The sequence below is a fragment of the Anastrepha ludens genome, chromosome 2 (genome assembly GCF_028408465.1).
Source record: "Anastrepha ludens isolate Willacy chromosome 2, idAnaLude1.1, whole genome shotgun sequence".
Lineage (NCBI taxonomy): Eukaryota > Metazoa > Arthropoda > Insecta > Diptera > Tephritidae > Anastrepha > Anastrepha ludens.
Genome location: NC_071498.1, coordinates 149,414,760 through 149,434,470, shown reverse-complemented (window position 1 = coordinate 149,434,470; position 19,711 = coordinate 149,414,760). Strand labels below are relative to the sequence as shown.

Genomic DNA, 19,711 nt, shown 5'->3' with positions numbered 1-19,711 from the left:
AAACGCAAACCATTTTTTTTTTTTTAGTTCAGTCGCAACGCACTGGAACTATTTATATTCAAAAATATCAAAAATAGGGAACTCAAACATGTTTTTTGTTATACTGTCAGAATATGGAATTCTCCAACAACTTCAATTAATCGTTCAAGTTAAACTCTATACTTCAACATGGCAATTGCAAGTTCACTTTCTGTTATCCCCGTTTTTTCAAGCTTCCTTGCTCTATCTTATTCTTTAAAAAATAAATGATTGGCGCATATACTTCTGTTAGGTGGTTGGCCGAGTTTCTATTCCTATTGTGGTGTACATCTTGATGTTATTCCTCAAATGGAGGCACCTACAATTTTAAGCCGACTCCGAACGGCAAATGGTTTTATGCGGAGCTTTTTCATGGCAGAAACACACTCGGAGGTTTTCAATTGCCTGCCGAGGGGCACCCGCTATAAGAAAACACTTTTTTTATGTTCAGGGAGGGAGATTCGATAGTCGATTCGATTGGCGGCAGCATCTCCTATCCTTCAGATAGTCTTATTTTTTTGTACCATCAAGAGATTTTAGAAAGATGGCGTAAGCATTTTAACGACCTTTTAAATAAGAAACACCTGGACCTGAATTCACCTTGGGAACATATAGCTACGGCTGAAAGCCTCTATAAAACCGCTTCACTTGTAGTCATACCAAAGGGATTTTGTACATCACGGAGTAAGCGTCTCAGCACTCTCAACAAATTTCTATAAATATTAAATTATTTTCAAAATAGGATTAATTTAATAAAAATATTGTCTTCCTTCCCTTATCACGAATTCTTTGCCCCAAATCAAGCAAAATTTTTATTCGCGATATATTTCCTTTACATTTACTCTAGCTGATGTTTGTTTTCGATTCACACACTTGCATAGTTTCATGGCTACAGTGACGCCGTAATACTTGTATCGTGGCACAAAGGAGAATCGCAAAAAAATCTAACGTGAAAAGCCAGAGTTAAAAGTGTATGTGAAAACGAAAACTTTTTTTCACTTCACGTTTGCACAGAACGAAAATAGACCCCTTTATCACTGTATACTGCATTACAAGAATGATAGATTACATGTTTTGGCCATCCCAAGCATGAAGCAAGGTGAGATTAACTTTAGCTGTCACTTCATAGGCGATTCAACAGCAAAATCGCGCCCGCTGATTTCACACTGATTCGTAGGCTTTCCTAGTTGCTCAGACGGCAACGAAGTAACATAGGTAAGCAATAGCAACTTTATTTTATTCTAATGTCACCAGCACAATCTTCGTTTTTTCGTAAGCAAACCGCTGTCATGACCCCAGCTACGTCAGCCACTCAGCTGATTCCCTCAAAATCGTTGAGAACTAGTTATCGGCTGATGTTTGCCTCATCACTTGAATTCTCTCCGCCATGCAACCATCTCAGAAGAAAGCTGTCCTTTACTACTAAACTTAGCAGAAAGTGTTTTGCTTTTTATGCTTAGCTTGTTGTTTATTTGGAAAAACAGAGGAGATGTCAGATTAGATAAGATTGGATTTTTGGCGGATGTGACAGGTCTAAGCATTCAGTAAGGAAGACTATAGCAATACACGCGGATAGATTATAATGGATGGATTAGAGACATAGCATAGATATTATATGGATGGTAAGACTGAAGAATTGGTTTGAGATCAGTCTTCCGTGAATCTTTTGAAGTCTGATGATGAATCTTAAGAGGTCTGAAAGAGGAAGAATATGAATTTACGCGAGAGGAGATGTTGCAATGATCGTATTTTTCTCCCCAATTATTTTGGTTAGCAATCGGCGGCCGCCGTAGGCGAATGGGTAGGTGCGAGACTACTCGTACCATTCGGAATTCACAGAGAGAACGTAGGTTCGAATCTCGGTGAAACACCAAAATAAAGAAAAACATTTTTCTAATAGCGGTCGCTCCTCGGCAGTCAATGGCAAACCTCCGAGTGTATTTCTGCCATGAAAAAGCTACTCATAAAAATATCTGCCAGTCGGAGTCGGCTTGAAACTGTAGGTCTCTCCATTTGTGGAACAACATCAAGACGCACATCACAAATAGGAGGAGGAGCTCGGCCAAACACCTAGAAAAAGGGTGTATGCGTCAATTATATATATATATATATTCCATTTTTGTACTAATTATAGTAAATTTTTCAAATGCCTGTTCAGGTTTGACGTACTCAATTTTCATCAAAATGTGCTGCCATCAACTGGAATGAGCAATCAAAGAGGATAATGAGTGAAAGTGCAAAAATAGCAGGGAAAGTGGAGAAAATATCTTTTCCAATTTCTGAATAAATGTTATTAAAATGGATTCTAAAATATATAAAACTTCTAAGCTAAATATTTGAATTCGGTTAAAAACCACTAATGTCCAACGTTACTAAAAAATTAATAAATTAAAATTGAAATTTAAAACTTAGAAATCCAAACATTGCATCCAATACAACCTCAAAAAATGTGCTACAAATTTTAAAACTAAAAATAGCCTACTGAACAAATTTCCGACTGAAAACACATTTAAGCTAACGGCAATAAAATTGCAACAAAAAAAATACAATCGAATATCAAATCACCAGTGGATACCCAAAAAGAGCCGTTTCCCCAGCAGCCGTCATCAGCGTCGCCAAGCAGCTGCAACAGAGGACAAATCTGCCTTGTAGACAAAAAATTTTCCCTACCAACGAAAATTTGATATCAAATTCACTACCTCGCTCTGCCCCGTTGTCTGCACAATTCGTCACAGCCGCAAACAACATGGATTTTGAGCTCTTGCTCTGCTTTATTCTGCTAATCGCGGGTAAGTTACAGCTTTTGTGTACTTGTATTTCTTGTTTTTGTTGCTATTGTCATTTTTAATTAAAAACAAATGTAATGCCTTCATATTTGAATTTTTGGCATTCTTATTTTATTGCCCTTTTCAATCCCACTTTTATACTTTTACATACTGATTGTTTTCTCTTATTTTTATTCTTTTTTTGTTGTTGTTATTTATTTGTTTTTATTTCGGTAACTTTGTGTGCTGTTGAAATTCTTATGACTTGGATTTATGTAGCAATGTCCTTGGGATTTCAAATGATATTTTATGGGGGTTTAGCGAGATTTGTGCGCACATACACACGCACGCCCATACACACACAAATACTCATTCATACCCAGCTGCACATTTCAAGAAGAAAGTTCTGCATGGAAATGAGCAGACATTTTTGTAATCTTGGTCGTAAAAACATGAAAAAAAATCTAAATGAAAATGAATTCAGAAGAGGGCAGTAAAATGAAAATAATCAGCAAAACAATACGATTCCTTGTTTTAACACACACACACACACACACACACACACACACACAGACAAACGTACTACTTTCGCTGAATTGATGACACTCAAGATTAGGATAAAAAGTATAAAAGTAATCAAATCCATAAGCCATAGCCGTGAACTGGAATGGGACGCATTTCATAAGTACATATTTATTTTCCCGTTACGACCAATGTTGATTTGTAAATTAACATTCTTGCTGAGCCTGGAAATTTTATGCATTTTAAATTGAGTTCTTTTTGGTTCTAGTTTTTGTATATGCAAGCGTGGATTAAATTTATTAGCAGTTTACAGCTGTAGCTTGGCAAACTTCTAAATCAGACACCAGTAGCTTCAGGAATATATTAACAATTTTAATTTTAATTAATTTCTATGTATATAAAAGGTGGCGCAAGAGTAACCTTGCGATGTTTTTTGGCTGTAATTAAAAAAAAAAATGAAAAACTTTGATTCTCCTTGTGGATTATTTTTATTTGGTCTTTTAATTTTTTTTACATCAAGTCGAGAATATGATGTCATGTAAATGGCCGTCGCCACAGTTGATTGCCATTTGAGCCCTTTTAATGGCATTTTCCATCACTTTGGCCAAAACTTCCGGCGATACGTCCTCACATTCTTGACGGATATTGTCTTTAAGAGCTGTAAGAGTCTGAGGCTTGTTGACATAAGCCCGCGACTTCAAAAAGCCCCACAAAAAGAAGTCTGGAGCGGTCAAATCAGGCGATCTTGCTGGCCAGTGCAAATCGCCAAAACGGGAGATTAGGCGCCCGGGAAATGCATCCTTCAGCATATCGGTTGTGGCACGTGCAGTGTGTGCCGTTGTACCGTCATGTTGAAACCACAAGTTTTCCAATCCCAATTCATTAAGTTGCGGCAAAAAGAACTCGTTGATCATTGCTCTGTAGCGCTCACCATTCACAGTAACCGTTTGGCCCGCGACGTCTTCGAAGAAAAAAGGTCCGATTACTCCTCCAGCGAAAACAGCACACCATACAGTGACTTTGAGCGGGTGTAATGGCTCTTCGTGGGTTACACGCGGATTTTCAGTGCCCCAGAAGCGTAAAGTTTGCTTATTTACGTACCCGCTAAGATGGAAATGGGATCATCACTCATGATTATTTTTGATGAAAAATCATCTTCCTCTTGGTGGTGATTAAGGATGACTTGAGCGTATGTTAGACGCGATTGGAGGTCAGCAGCTAACAGCTGATGTACCGTCTGAACTTTGTACGGAAATATCTTCAAAACTTTTACCAAAATTCGCTGTAAAGACCGTCGACTGATACCCATTTGCGTGGCACGTCGTCTGGTCGATGTCGGCGGCGCTTCCATGACATCCTCGGCTACAGCAGCAATATTCTCTGCAGGAGGGCTACTCCGGGGTCTGCCACGCCTGGCAGCGTCTCATGTTGTGACAGTATCTTCGAGGCGAGTGGTAAACGTCGCAGTGTTTCACCAGTAGGCGTTGGACGGCGAGGAAATCTGCGACGAAATTCACGTTGTGCCAAAGTCACCGACCGATTATTAGCCAAATAAATAATCAGCAATATTCCGCGTTCTGGAGCAGAGTAGCATAACATTGTTTATCAACGTGTATTTCGCATGTGTTTACTACACAAATGTCAAAACAGAACTGACATTAGGGGCCAATCGCAAAATTTTTAGCATTTTCTGATAGGAGGATTACTTTAGCGCCACCTGTTATAAATGGTTTTCATAACAATAATCATTATCAATATTACATTTTGGTTAAGTTTTTGTGTGAGTTTACAAGTGTAGCTTTGAATTATTCTAGTTATCAGCTGAGTTGGGGTTGGTCGTTTGAGCCGCCTGGAGTTTGCCCTTTCTGCTGATGGGAGCCATCGCATGTCAGTATTTGTATGGTTCATTAAACGGGCAATATGATTTGTGCTGCGTTTGCGGATGATTTCTGCTACTGTATCGATGTTGAGGTCGCGATGAATATCTTCATTTGGGACATGCCAAGGAGCATTGGTTATAGTTCTGAGTATGTTTGATTGTACTCGTAGTCGTTGAATAATGTCAATGTTACTTTTACTTGCAGTTCCCCACATTTCTATGCCGTATGCCCAGATTGACACAATCACAGTTTTGTAATATATATAAGGGTTTTGTTCAGCAATGACAGTTTCGAGCGCCTGCTAAGTAGCCAGTATAGTTGCCGGAATCTGTTTTTTACCTCATTTCTTTTCAACGTGATATGTTCTTTCCAGAGAAGTTTGGAGTCAATAGTCATTCCAAGGTATCTTGCTTTGGTATCTATCGAGATTTGTGAATTGTTTATTGTCAGATTCTTGTGTCCTACTTTCTTGTTAGAATAAACTACATGAATTGTTTTGCCACTATTGATTTGTATACCCCAAGCATTAAACCATGTTAGTGTTTTGTTCAAAATCTGTTGTAACTTGTTTCTTGCTGCTTCTAAGGTTTTATGAGTTGCCAATAGGATGGTGTCATCTATAAAGGTTGCTATCAAGTATCGACTTGCAGACAAGGGAATATCAACTGTGTACAGTACATATAGAACAGGCCCTAGTGCACTACCCTGAGGTACACCGGCTTCCATGAGTTGAATGTTAGAGTATTTGTCTCTATACTTCACTACAGAAATTGGTGAAAAAATGCGAACTGTTGGGACAAGTTAGTGAGGTGAAGAATAAAACCCCTGCACGTCGCTCAAGAACAGCCGAAAATATTGCGGTTGTAGCCGAAAGTGTTGAAGAAAACCCAGGTTTGTCCATTCCTCATCGTTCTTTGAAATTAGGCATTCCACAAACTTCATTACACCGTATTTTGCGTAAAAATTTTGGTCTTAAGGCTTATAAAGTCCAGTTAACATAAGAAATCAAGCCGGTCGATCATCAACAACGTCGTGTCTTTGCTGATTGGGTCATTGAAATGCATGAAAATGGCCCGGAATTCCATCGACAAAGCATCTTGAGTGATGAGGCTCATTTCCACCTCGGTGGCTTCGTCAACAAGCAAAATTGTCGGATCTAGGGCTCAGAAAATCCAAGAGTTATTGTTGAAAAGCTTCTCTATCCGCAACGTGTGACTGTTTGGTGCGGTTTATGGTCCGGCGGAGTCATTGGACCTTACTTTTTCGAAAATGAAGCTGGAGTTACGGTGAATGGATTGCGCTATCGAGAGATGATTTGCAGTTTTTTATGGCCGGAATTGGATGGTATTGATCTGGACAACGTTTATTTTCAACAAGATGGCGCTATGTGCCACACAAGCAACGAACCTATTGATTGAATATCAAAATAACACCTCTTATTGGAAAACCCTTTGTATACTTAGACCTGCCATAAATTCTGTGATAAATTTTACAATGCATACGGCGAGAGTAAGTTCGCGGGAAAAAGTTCCATTATTTTTACTTTTGTTCCTTTGCATTGTCTACTCATAAATTCTGCTCAGTGTCATGGCAAATTTCGCTAGTTAACAATGGAGTGGGGAGCTAAGAAAAATCGCATTGCAGTGATTGCATTACAGAGTGCAAGTGGGATTTACGAATTGTTAAAAAAAGGTAATATTTCGTGAATGTTTGATTACCGCACAATCAATCGTTCTTCCCAAACGGCTGAAGTTCCAAACAGAAAATGAAGTGGTTCCTCTCGCGTGGTGCGAACCAGCGCAGCCATAAAAGCTGTACGAGAAAGAGTTCGCAGAAATCCCCTTAGAAAGCAGAAAATCATGTCCAGGGAAATTAATGTATCGACCAGATCCATGACAAGGCTAACTAGAGATGATCTCCACACCTGCTCATATTTTGAATACGCGCTTGAAGAAAATTAAACTCGACAAATGCAAGCAGCTTCTTCGGTGGCACGCAGCCAACGGCCATGAAAATATTCTTTTCACAGATGAGAAAATTTTCACTGTTAAAGCAGTTTTTAATAAGCAAAACGACAAAATCTTTGATAAAACTTCTAAAGACGCAAAAACTGTTGCTCAAAGGGCCAAAAGTTGTTCGACGTAGCCACCATCCAGCCTCCGTAAGAATTTGGTGGGGAATGTTTTGTAAAGGAGTTGAAAGGGGTTAAGACCAAGGACAAATTGTACTATGGGGATGTCTTAGAAGGCGTGGAGAAGCAGTTGAGCTGTACTCTCTTCAATGTAGAGCGTTGAATTTTTCAGCAAGATTCTGATAAGGCTAAAACCACCCGGCAGTGGCTAAAAAAAATATTCTTGGATTCATAGCCGCACAAAATAGGCCATCTGGCAGTCTAAATCTGAATCCATTGGATTACAGTTTGGGATCAGAATAGTAGAACATAGCCTGTCGAAGACCGCATAGAAATTTGGAGAGTCTCAAATAATCTTCGGTTCGAGCAGCGACGTCAATGTCCATGGAAACCTCGCTTGCTGCAATAGCTGAATGCCCTAATAGTTTGAAGGCTTGTGTAAAAGCAAATGATGACCATTTCGTATGAAAATTTAATTTGTTTTTTAATATTTACATGAATAAATAAAATGAACATCATTAAAAAAGTATTATAATTTCATATCTACATATAACGGACTTGTAACAGAACTTATGGCAGGACCAAGCATGTGATAAATAACTATTGCGGCCGCCGTAGTCGAATGAGTTGGTAAGTGATTACCATTCGGAAATGCGCAGGTTCGAATCTTCCTACATGAAACACCAAAATGTTAGAAAAAGTGTTTTCCAAGGCGGACGCTCCTTAGCAGACAATGGCAAACCTCCGAGTTTATTTTTGTCATGGTAAAGCTTCACATAAAAAACTATCTGCCTCCGAACGGTGACATTTATTTGCTTCTTACTTGAAATTGAAATTTGAAAAGGTCGAGCCAAGGAGCACCAGGAGATTTGGTGGTTCCCAAAACACTCAGGCTAAAAAGCCCATTGTATTTAAAACTCTGGAAAGGGGGTAGATAGTCAAAGAGGGAAGGAGAAAAGTATCAGAGAAAGAGATAGGAAAGAATATAGACAGAGATAGAGATAGTTGAGAATTTTCCAGATTTCTGTGAGAATTTTCCAGATTCTTTGACAAATCTGTAAATATCCTATACTTTTAGAGAACGAATATTAGTCATTTTCATGACATCGGAACCCAATACCCGTAGTCGCGCTCAAGCAAAGGCAGGACACTCACAGAGAAAGCGCTCAGTGCCATCCGCCTCCTCCAAGCATGACAGTCATACTGGGTCCTTGATGATTCCAATGGTGGGCATATGCTGGCTCCATGGGTTGTGTCCCGTAATGATGCCGACCATCAACCGAATGTCTTTCCTTCTAAGTTTTAGTAGAAAGTTTGACAGTTTTCAGTTCGGACTTGCCACAAAACACTTTGCAGTTCTGCAGCGTTCCAGACCGGACCATCGCTCTTTATGTAGATTGCCTACATAATCGTGGATCCAATTCTTGATTCCTGCGGGACTGATTCCGATTATTGGCTCTGGTCCCTGTGGGGGAACTGCTGATCCACGGTTGATCAATTCATCGGCAATTTCCTTTCCTTGAAAACCGGAGTGTCCTGGAACCCATATAAGTATAAGCCGGCTTTGTCTTGCGACAGAATTAAGCTTCTTCTTACATTCTAGAAACAATATTTGAGGTTTGCTTGGGGTTCTCCAGTGTCTGCAGTGCAGCCTGACTGTCACCGAAAACTCCAATCTGTTTCCCGTCCCATCTCCTCTCGATTATCCATTTGGCTATTTCCAGGATGGCAAAAACTTCCGTTTGGAAAACAGTTCCCATTAGCATAGTGATACTTATTAGTATCGTTTAAGTACCATCCGGCTCCAAACCCTGTTTCATTCTTGAACCCATCAGTAAAGAAAATATCCGTCAAACTTCCTTGAATGCATTCTAGATTGCTCCATTCCTCACGCCATTGCACAAATTAAAAAATAAACGCAAAATTCTTAACTTTTTACTCTGAATTTTTAGAAGAGTTTTTAGTATGCACGATTGTAGCTCATTAAATTTGAAATTTAAATAAAGTGTAGGTTGGAAGTGGCTCAAAATTGGCATTGATTTTTTAAAAGCTTTGATTCGCGGATGCAGTTAAATATACATCTGGAACGCTGTGCTGACGGTCTGCCAAATAAGGGAACTTACATGTTGTGCTTTTGAACAAACTCAGTCCTCATAACTCATAACGAGGGCACTCTTCTTCATTGAACTACCAAATAGCTGATTATGGAGGAGACTCAATGCTGGGTGACAAGACAGAGCTGAAGAAGGGTCAATGAAAAAATATTTAAAATATCTAATCTTATTCATGCCTTCATGAGCTCAGTGGAATGTATTATATTACGAGAATTATACCAAATTTGATGCGGAAGGCAGATGGGCTACTTCTAGAATAACTGCAGGCAAAGTTAAAGATATGAGGAAAGCATACCACGGTCTCATTTTCAATAAATTGGGGTATAATCACTTAAAAAGCTGTTGCTTAAGATAAATAGGGGCTTAAGAAGCAGTAGACAATCTGGATTTTCAAACTTACTGAATATTGTTGTAGAAAATTTAGATAAAAAATTTTTAAAGTGAAAGACCTTCGATTCTTTTAACATTTTTATAACTTTTTTTTAATTTTTCCAAGCAAAATAGACTTTTTAGTGCCGGAAAGTGAGCCGAGTTTTTAATCATTAGTCTAGATTTTGGAAATGTGTGGCAAAATAACATCACCTCCCAGGTATTTCTGCTTCACTTTTCGCTTTTATTATTTTAGAGTTTTTTTTAATCGACAATAATTTATCCATTAAATATTATTCACATGCAAATAAAGCAACATTTAATCTCTTGCTTTCACTTTTACACCAGCTTTCGTATTTGCAGGTTAAAAGGTTGCCAAATTTGAATGTATTTTTAATTAGGGCAGCAAAAACTTTCTGGGTCAGATTTATCTGGTGCATTTATAATAGAGTTGATGCTTTCGATTTAAATATGTAGAAAAGATAGTTAAAAGGTGCATGGAAAAGGTATTACGTTTATGTGGATTAAAGGCTTACGAAATTCAAGTAAATACCAGTGAAGCGTAAAGGGCTTATAGTTTATTTTTATAATTACATATTTAGTAATTTTTTGATAGATTGTATTTTAATCAGAAGGCTAAGTGCTTTCCCAATAATTCTTAGATTAATAATTAGCGTATGTGATTGCAGTTGTGTGTTATATGTAAATACCCTGCAGGGAATAAATGCTACCTTCACTTTTCAGTTCAACCAGTTGGTTGGTTGGTTCAAGTGGTGATTCTTCCAGTATCAAACTAGCGAAACGAGTATCCTCATTACCTACTTGTTTAACAGTCTATAACCAGTCTGTGCGGTTTATAAAATTTATTAGGTTGTTGACGTCTAACCCAGAGTCTCGAACGGCTCCAAGGAAACAGGAAGTTGGCTTAGGAAGTTGAAACAGCGGTTGGCCCAGGGTTAACATTCTGTCCTTCCGTAGGGCGGGGCATTCACAGAGGTAATGGAAGATTGTTTCCTTTTCCTCCGGTTGCTTACAACTGTGACAGTATGTGTTGTGTGGGATACCCATTTTCGCTGCTTGTTCTCCGATAGACCAAAAGCCAGTTATGATTGCCGTTAGTCTCCTGGCGTCCCGTCGTTTCATGCTTATTAATGTCGACGATTGCTTGAGGTTGTAGGTAGGCCCTAACGTTCTGCTGATTTAGCATTTCGTCTAGTTTTTTTTTTTTTGTCGGGACAACTAGCAAGTGCAACACTCAGATATTAATTGACTCCATTGGACTACACTTGGATTTCCTTTTAATTTTCTTTAAATCTACCCGATCTCCGAAGAAATCTGAGTAGATCTTGTGGTGCCAAGGAGCCACGATGGTCGCTTCTTAACAAATCAGTGCCAAAGATCTCAAACCTGATTCGAACGAAGGCGGGACAGACACACAGGAAGTGGTCCGCCGTCTCATCCTCCTCTTCACAAGCTGGGCAGAGTATACTGTCTGAGATGCCCAACCTTTCCATGTGCTTTGCCCACAGAAAGTGGTTATCAGTCCAACCAGCAGTCTGCACTCCCCTCTGCTTAATGACAGAAGGGTTTGCGACAGTCGATCGGACATGACAGGTAACATCAGTTTAATCCATCTACAGCCTCTCTCAGCCTGCCAAGTTCGCTTGTGGGTGGTAGTTACCCATTTGCTAGCCGTGGCTGTGATGGCCGCAGAAGGGAGTGGCAAAACGGGCGCTGGGCCAAAGAAGTTGGCCTCAGAGCCCATCTCAACTAAGGAGTTAGAGGTCTCGTTACGCGCGATACCCTCGTGTCCCGGGACCCATGTTAGCATCGGGCTATTATGTCTACCGACATAGTTCAGCCTGGATTTACAGGACTTGACTACCCCTGATGTGGTTGGAGGCTGTCTAAGGCCATAAGCGCAGCTTGGCTGTCGCTCAGACACATATAGATCTGCCTCTCCATCGTTTTTCACAACAAAGTTCATCGCTTCTTGAACTGCATACACCTCCCCTTGAAACACTGATGCATGCATTCCAAGAGCAAAGTGCACTTTTGTTCCGCTGGATTCCACGTAGACCCCAGAGCCGGAGCCATGCTCGGTGCTGGAGCCATCCGTAAAAATGCGAAAACAGTGTTTGCCGGGCTCATTTTCTGAGTCTTCCCACAACTAGCCTTGGTAGCACTACACTGTATCTCTTTTCAAGTACGACTCTTGATGGTATGGAGTCAAGGGGCATAGAGAGAATCGTTGGATCGATGTCCATGCCTTCTCTGTGTTCCAATGCCGGACAAGGGCCGTACCAGTTCCCATTGTGTTTCAGTCTGCAGATGGCCTTCAAGGCCTCTTCTTGGATGAAAGCATCAAGTGGTGGTAAACCAATCAGAGCATCTGATGCCGGACCTGAAGTAATCGGAAAAGCTCCGGTGCAACAGATGGCCACAGTGCGTTGTAGTCTAGATAAGATCCTCCTGACTCCCACTAGAGAGAGTCTACTCATCCAGACCACTGATGCATAGGTGATAATGGGTCTTATCATAGCCGTGTAGATCCATAGGACCTTTCGTCTGGTAGATGTAGATGGAAAGCACAATCCGCCATTTGGAGGTATTTTATTTAATTATTTTGTATAATTGACTGCACCTAATGGTGTGAATACCGATTCTGCAAGAGCGTTATTCATGGCAGATCCCCCTCTTGCCAGTTTATCTGCGTTTTCGTTACCTTCGGCACCCAGATTTAGGTATCTTTAAGGTTTTCACCAGATTCAACCAGTTCACGCTCTATTTTTTTTTTCAATATTGGGAAGTGTTACTTTTAGCAGAGCAATGTTCTAAGCAGCAAAAATCCAGTTCAAATGCCAATGCGTACTAGCCAAAAAAAATTCTAGTCTAATATGTTTCTAAATTAAGCAGTTTTAGACCAATAGATATATAAAAAAGAGTTAATTTCCATTCAAACGTTTCAAAATATTGTAATATTTTACATTAAAAGTGTATACATACCTGTTTTTTTGTAAAACTAAGTGAATCTTCCTTCAGGTACAGCAGGTGATTAAGCAAAATTCGTTCAATCGTACAGTATAAGTAAGACCGTCTTTAGATAAGAAATATATCAAAAAGACTATGGAATATGTAGAATGGATGGCCAGCCTTTGCATCTGCGGGGCTCCCAGAACTGCAACTACAGAAGCACTAAATTGTCCGATCAACCAAGTACCAATAGAACAATTCGGCATACAAGCAGTTGTCAAGTCAGCTCTCAGAATAAGAGAAATCGATATACTCAGAACAAAATGTAGAGGGCACTCGTAAATTTTAGGTAAATTCTCCTATATTCCAGCCGCCGTAGCCGAATGGATTGGTGCTTGACTACTACTCAGAATTCAGAGAGAACGTAAGTTCGAGTCTCGATGAAAGACCAAAATGAAGAAAAATATTTTTCTAATAGCGGTCGCCTCTCGGAGGTTTGGAGTGTATTTCTGCCATGAGAAAGTTCCTCATAAAAAACACTTATATATATTCCTAATGCAATGGATTTCTCTACGACCAAAGGACCTTAACTTAAATAAATCCTTCATCACGGTATTACCTTCAAAAAGGCAATGCGATAATGGATTTATTGTTAATGAAACAGCTATTACCATCTCCACAGATTGCTCAAAACTAGATAATAAAGTGGATGCAGGAGTTTAATCTGTTAAACTTGGTGTTAAACAATCATTTCGCCTACCTCATAATTGCAGTGTATTTCAGGCGAAAGTCACGGCTATAAAAGAGGGAGGATAAAAACCATAGTATCATCCACAATTGAAATTTGCGTCTAGAATCCATAATACACTCGTCAAAAACAGTCATAGAATGCCTTAAATTTCTAAATGACCTGTTAATTGTTGCCAGCTGCTGTGCTTGCACGTGTTTCGGCTCGTCTTCGATTTTTACCTATTCAAAACGATGAATCAAAAAGAACCTGTATCAAATTTTGAGTAAAAAACGAAATTAAGTGCGTGGATGCATTTCGAATGTTCACTGCATCATATGGAGAAGCTACTTTGGACCAAAGCAACGTTTATCGGTGGTACAAAATGTTCTCAGAAGGCCGAGAAGATGTGAACGACGAAAAGCGTGCCGGCGTGCCGGACGTCCGAGCACTTCAACAACAGACGAAAACATTGAGGAAGTGAAGAAAATGGTATTGGCCAATTATCGAATCACCGTTAAAGAAGTTGCTGAGCACCTAGACATATCGATTGGCTCGTGCCATTCGATTTTATTCAATGATTTGGGTATGAGACGAGGCGCCGCAAAATTCGTACCAAAACTGCTCAATTTCGACCAAAAGCAGCATCGCCTGAACATTGCTAATGAGATGTTGGACTCTGTCCGCGACGACCCAAATTTGCTCCACAGGGTTATAAATGGTTACGAATCGTGGGTTTATGGTTATTACGTGGAAACCAAAGCTCAATCATCTCAATGGAAGCTGCCGCACGAACCAAGACCGAAAAAAGCGCGCCAAGTTCGGTCGAATGTAAAAGTTTTGCTTACCGTTTTCTTCGATTACAGGGGCGTTGTGCATTTTGAACTTTTGCCACAGGGTAAAACGGTCAATAAGGAATATTACCTGCAAGTTAGGCACAATTTGCGCGAAGCAATCCGCCAGAGACGCCGGAATTTGTGGAGGAACAAAAAATCGCTCTTGCATCACGATAACGCCCCTGCTCACACATCGTTGGTTGCGCGCGACTTTTTTGGTAAAAACAACACACTGATGATGCCACAGCCACCGTATATCCCAGACCTGGCCCCCTGTGAAACTCTTTACGAACTGAAGAGGCTCATGAAAGGACGACGGTACGCTACGATTGACGAGATAAAGACGGAATCGAAGGAGGAGCTGAACAAAGTAAAAAAGAAAAAGATTTTTAGAAGTACTTCGAAGATTGGAAAAAACGTTGGCACAAGTGCATAATATCTCTTGGGGATTACTTTGAAGGGGACAAAATAGATATTAATGAATAAATAAATAATTTTTGAAAAAACACAAAATTCGCGATACTTTTTGAACATACCTTGTATAGCGTCCAGTGTTTTTTTTACGTGAGTACCTGCTGGCGACAGCTTAAACCCAAAGGCACACGGATAAAAACAATGCGTTGATCAGCGCCCCCAAATGCAAAAAGCAGTGTGGCATGGATACACTAACCGCCTTGGTGGTGTTCGAGGCCTACGCATACCTCTGCCGTTCTGAAGGTGCCGGCACCTGGTTACAATGCAACTCTACATCGAGCCAAAAGGCTCTACCCGCGCTTTAGGTCTCAACCACAGCCACCACGAAAACCTCTCCGAAGGGCCGTTCCCAAGAACAGGTCAGAGCGAACTCTGAGGGCTCCTGTTCCCCGTGGTACCGAGTTATGGTCTCCGATAAGACATCGCACCCGAAGGCAGTAAAAGTTGAGCACCCATACTACTCAGGCACTGGTAAACATAGATTTTAGTCGCCTTTTACGACAGGCATACCTTATTTCGGGCATATTCTAACCCCTGCACCGCTGGGGGGACACCTTGTATAGCAGAAAACTGCAAAACGGATCAACTTTTTCGAATAGGTGCAACTCCCGATGTCAAATTGGATAAAACTTTGATACCTCTACCCATAGCCACTTGCAAATTACTAATAGAATGGGAAACCATCAACGGGGTAGATTTGATTTGGCAAAACCTGACTCCAATCGAACTAAGCAAACATACATGGCCGAAATGTAACAGTGGTCGCTTAAAAAGCTTGCTAAGATTTATTAGACTAGTTACAAGAAACATGAGAGATGTATTAATTGGTCATTGTTTATTAGGTAGGCCGACGGCGAGTATCGCAAACGATGGGACGATGAGCTGTATGAGCTTTACGACGACATAGACAAAGGGTGGCTACTTTGGCTTGGGCATGTTGTCCGACTGGATATAAATGTCCCGGCTCTGAAAGTATTCGATGCATGGGAAAAGGAGGCCTCTTCTACGTTGGAAATATCAGTTGGAGAAGCTCTTTACTTGGTGTTTTCAACTGACACCGAATAACACAAGAGAGAAACCACTGGTGCGCTTTGTTAAACTCGGCCAAAATCGCATAAGCGGTATTTCCGGCAATCAAGACGAAGAAGGCAGTTCTTGGCCGTATATAAATTCGTGTACATCTGGTAATGTAGAACCGACTGTCGTATGAACGTGGACTGGTGTGCAACGAGTGAATACCCCTAATTTTAGAGCTGAAGAGTGGAATCGTGGCTGAAGGCAGAAATTTTCAAAGATTCCGAGCACTGACATTAAATGCAATTGAGCCGAGCACTGAAAGAAAAATGTACATAGAATCAATAGAGATATGACAGAGTTATTATTCAGCATGTTAACGCGTGATTTTACATGGCAAAAGTTTTGAAGGTATACTTAGAAATATTGTAATATCTGATTTCATCAGCCTTAGCTCAAACCAGATGTTGTTCCTTCCGCCGAATAGTTATTTTCATCTTTGGCACCTGGTCTAGTTGATCAGTTTTTTCACTCTTATGAAGAAGTCAATAGGTAAACGAAAATTTGTGCACCTAAAGAATATATACAAATATCGACTTCTCAGCTGAACACAAGGCATGGCCGGCCATCTTTTCTAATCTCACAGAGAGAGACCCAATCGGACTGTGAAAACTTTTGAAATAAAATCCTGCTGAAAAACAAACGCAAAATTTAAAATACTTGTGGCCGAACTCTCTATCCAATTTATGCCGCGTTTAATCCTACAAATAAGGGCCCGCACAAAGTTTGCCACAATGAAATGGCGGCTGATTTTTATGACAAGTTTCTTGATGGCAAAAATTAACGCCAAGCTTCGAAAGCGCAAAAAATTTGAAAAAGTTTTATGAAAGCTAATTTTGCGGAGATAAAAATTATTTTATTATTTTTGTTTATTATTTATGAAGTTCAATGTTTTTCATCCGTTTATATACTCCGTCTACCTGTAAGCCTTTTAGTAAATTCTTATGAATTACTTCGAAAAAAAAGTACTCCTTTACGGAAATAATCAACTGCGGGCCGCTGAGCGAACTCACGCTCGATAATGCACTGATAATGGATTAGCAATACAAATTTGCGTAATTGCAAATATATAAATACTAAAGCAGCAGAAAGTTGAAAACTTCAAGCAAAGAAAGTTGAAGTCAACGCATTGGAAAGGAACACGACAAGAAAATCGATAGAGGAAAAAACTTCAGTCAGCATCAGTTTGAAACTGCTTAAATCGATATTGAAAAAGTTTCTGAATTACAGTTACTATAAATTTAATGGAACTCAATTTTTTGCAGCTCATACAGCTGCTATTCCATCTACTACTGCACACAATCCCGCTTCGATATTTTGCTTAAGTAGAGTTTAAAGTTAAATTGCGTTTAAAACGATCGTAATTAGGAATGCTGCCAATGGCGTTGGCGGCAGCAACTGGCAGCTGCGAAAAAAAAACCTATAAAAAGCAATAACTGTGCAACTGCGACTAGCGCAGATAATAACGCAAAAAAGTGCACCAGCGGCAGCAGCAGCAAAAGTAGTAGGAGTAGTCGAAGTTGCAGCAGTGGAAATGACTTTAAACGCTACACTCCTCCGCCACTAGACTTGTACGGGCACTCATACCACAGGCAACACCAAACCCTTCCGCAACTTGCACTCCACTTCTTGGCCACTGCGCTGGTGCAGCAAACGAAAGCGAAGAAACTTAACCATTCAGTCAGCCAGTCTGGCAATGAGACTGCCAACCAACAGCCAAGAATACATAGAACTATGCAAAATGGCATAATGACTTTGCAAAAAGTTTGCCTTCACAACTACATGCGCGCTGGGAAGTACACTGATATACGAGGGGGGTTCAAAAATTAAGATGACTTATTATTTTTCTCGAAAAATCTGACGGAAAGCGCTGAGCTCTTCCAACGATGCGGACTTTACTCCACAATTGTGGCGAATTTTCGAATTTTCATAGGTATTTTCTGTTTTGGAAGCAAGAAAAAGTCGCAAGAAACGATTACGGCGCTATTTTTGACCAAAAAGTTCACAGTTTGTTATCAATTTTTTTCGATAGCAGAGAATCGAATATGAAAATTCATCTTATAAAAAAATATATAGTAAAAATATATTTATAATAAATTCGGTATAGTTGAAACTGTAAACATGTGCTTGGATGCGAGCATTAACTCAAAGAAAGAAGAAAATCAAAAATCGAATGCAAGTTATGTAATTCCAAAATTCACCTTACTTTTTGAGCACACCTCGCATGTATAGAAATACAATAATTTTTCTTTTTTTGTGAAGACAAAAGTATGGGATGCAAACTCTATGCTATTTTACTGCTACAAAATAAGTTTATGTCTGAAAAAGAGTATAAAATAATTCCAAGCAACGGTAGAGAAAAGGATACATACATACATACAATTATACTAAACAAGTACTTCTATGTAACGAAAAATTTTCAAAGTGAATGCTATGAAAAAAATGAATAAATTTCGTAATTTAAATTTGCTCCGAATGTCAACTATATGCAGATATCAATTTTCAGAGCTTAGGTATGTATTTGTATATCCATGTAATATATATGTACAGCATATGCCGAAAAAATTATGTACGATATTTAAATATTGCAAGCTCTAACTTCTAACTCTTAACTTCTAAAAGAAATTATTATTTTTGAAACGTTAACTAATCCCTACTGAAAGAAAACTTCTGCTTGCATAAGGCGTACACAAACAGATCTTTGTTTCCAGAAATTTCACTATGCAGTTACTAAAAACCTGAAATCACTTAAACAATAACTTTATTTACTAAGCAAAAAATAATAAATAGAAACCCTAGAAGAACAAACTGGCACACATTCCGTAGAGCAACCCAGTCTAAACTTCAACACATAAATAGAACCAAAACGTCAAGTGAAGACTTAGCTGAGAAAGTAGGAGCTTTCGAAGCTTCGTTGACGAAAGGACTTCAAGCTTCATGTCCTGTCACATATGACATCCCGCCTGGTGGAATGAAGATTTAAGTCAACTAAGGAAAATGACAATCGAAATCTTCAATATCTGCTACAATAGTTAGCAGTGTTTCAACGTCCAACCCGTCATCCAATACAATTAATCACATCGTGTCCCAAGATAGAATACTATGGGCGATGAAAGACTTCGAACCATACAAAACAGCCGGCCCAGACGGGATATTCCCAGCCATGCTATGGAACACTCGAGAAACGACGATTCCTTGGCTGGATGTCTTTTTCAGAAAAAGCCTTATGCTAGGGCATATTCCAAAAAGCTGGAGGAGGGTTAGAGTGACTTTTATCCCCAAAGCTGGTAGACGCGATCATGATACAGCGAAAGATTTCAGACCCATCAGCTTGACCTCCTTTATCCTCGAAACTCTCGAGCGATTGTTGGATGTATATCTCAGGGAGAAGATTACAGACACACCGATTTCACAATCTCAACATGCCTACCTCAAAGGAAAATCCACAGAGACAGCTCTTAGAGAGGTTGTAAGTACGATTGAGAGAAGCATAGAACACAAGCAATACTCACAAGTCACTTTGTTAGCACAAGATCCATAATTGAGGCTCTTAATATGTTAGGCATAGACATAGGTCTCAACGAATGGATAGAGAGCATGCTTAAAACTAGAATAATCATCGGTGAGGTAGGCAGCAGCACGATAAAACGCTCTGTCAACAGGCGAATCCCTCAGGGAGAAGTCCTATCCCCTCTGCTGTGGTTACTGGTTGTCAACAATATACCTACTTACTTACTTACTGGCGTACGCGGACGACATAGACGACATTCCAAGAATGTTTCCAACCACTACCAGTGAGATTATAGAAGGAGCCCTGGTATTACTCAG

General features: G+C 39.8%; 1 protein-coding gene across 1 annotated transcript in view; it reads left to right on the top strand.

Moving 5' to 3' along the window:
- Positions 1-19,711, top strand: part of LOC128855578 (uncharacterized) — a 79,960-nt gene that overhangs the window by 10,781 nt on the left and 49,468 nt on the right. The window contains exon 2 of the mRNA XM_054090588.1: positions 2,177-2,807. Coding sequence (XP_053946563.1) covers positions 2,765-2,807 — 43 coding nt within the window. The 5' untranslated portion in view covers positions 2,177-2,764. The remainder of the gene's footprint in view (positions 1-2,176; positions 2,808-19,711) is intronic.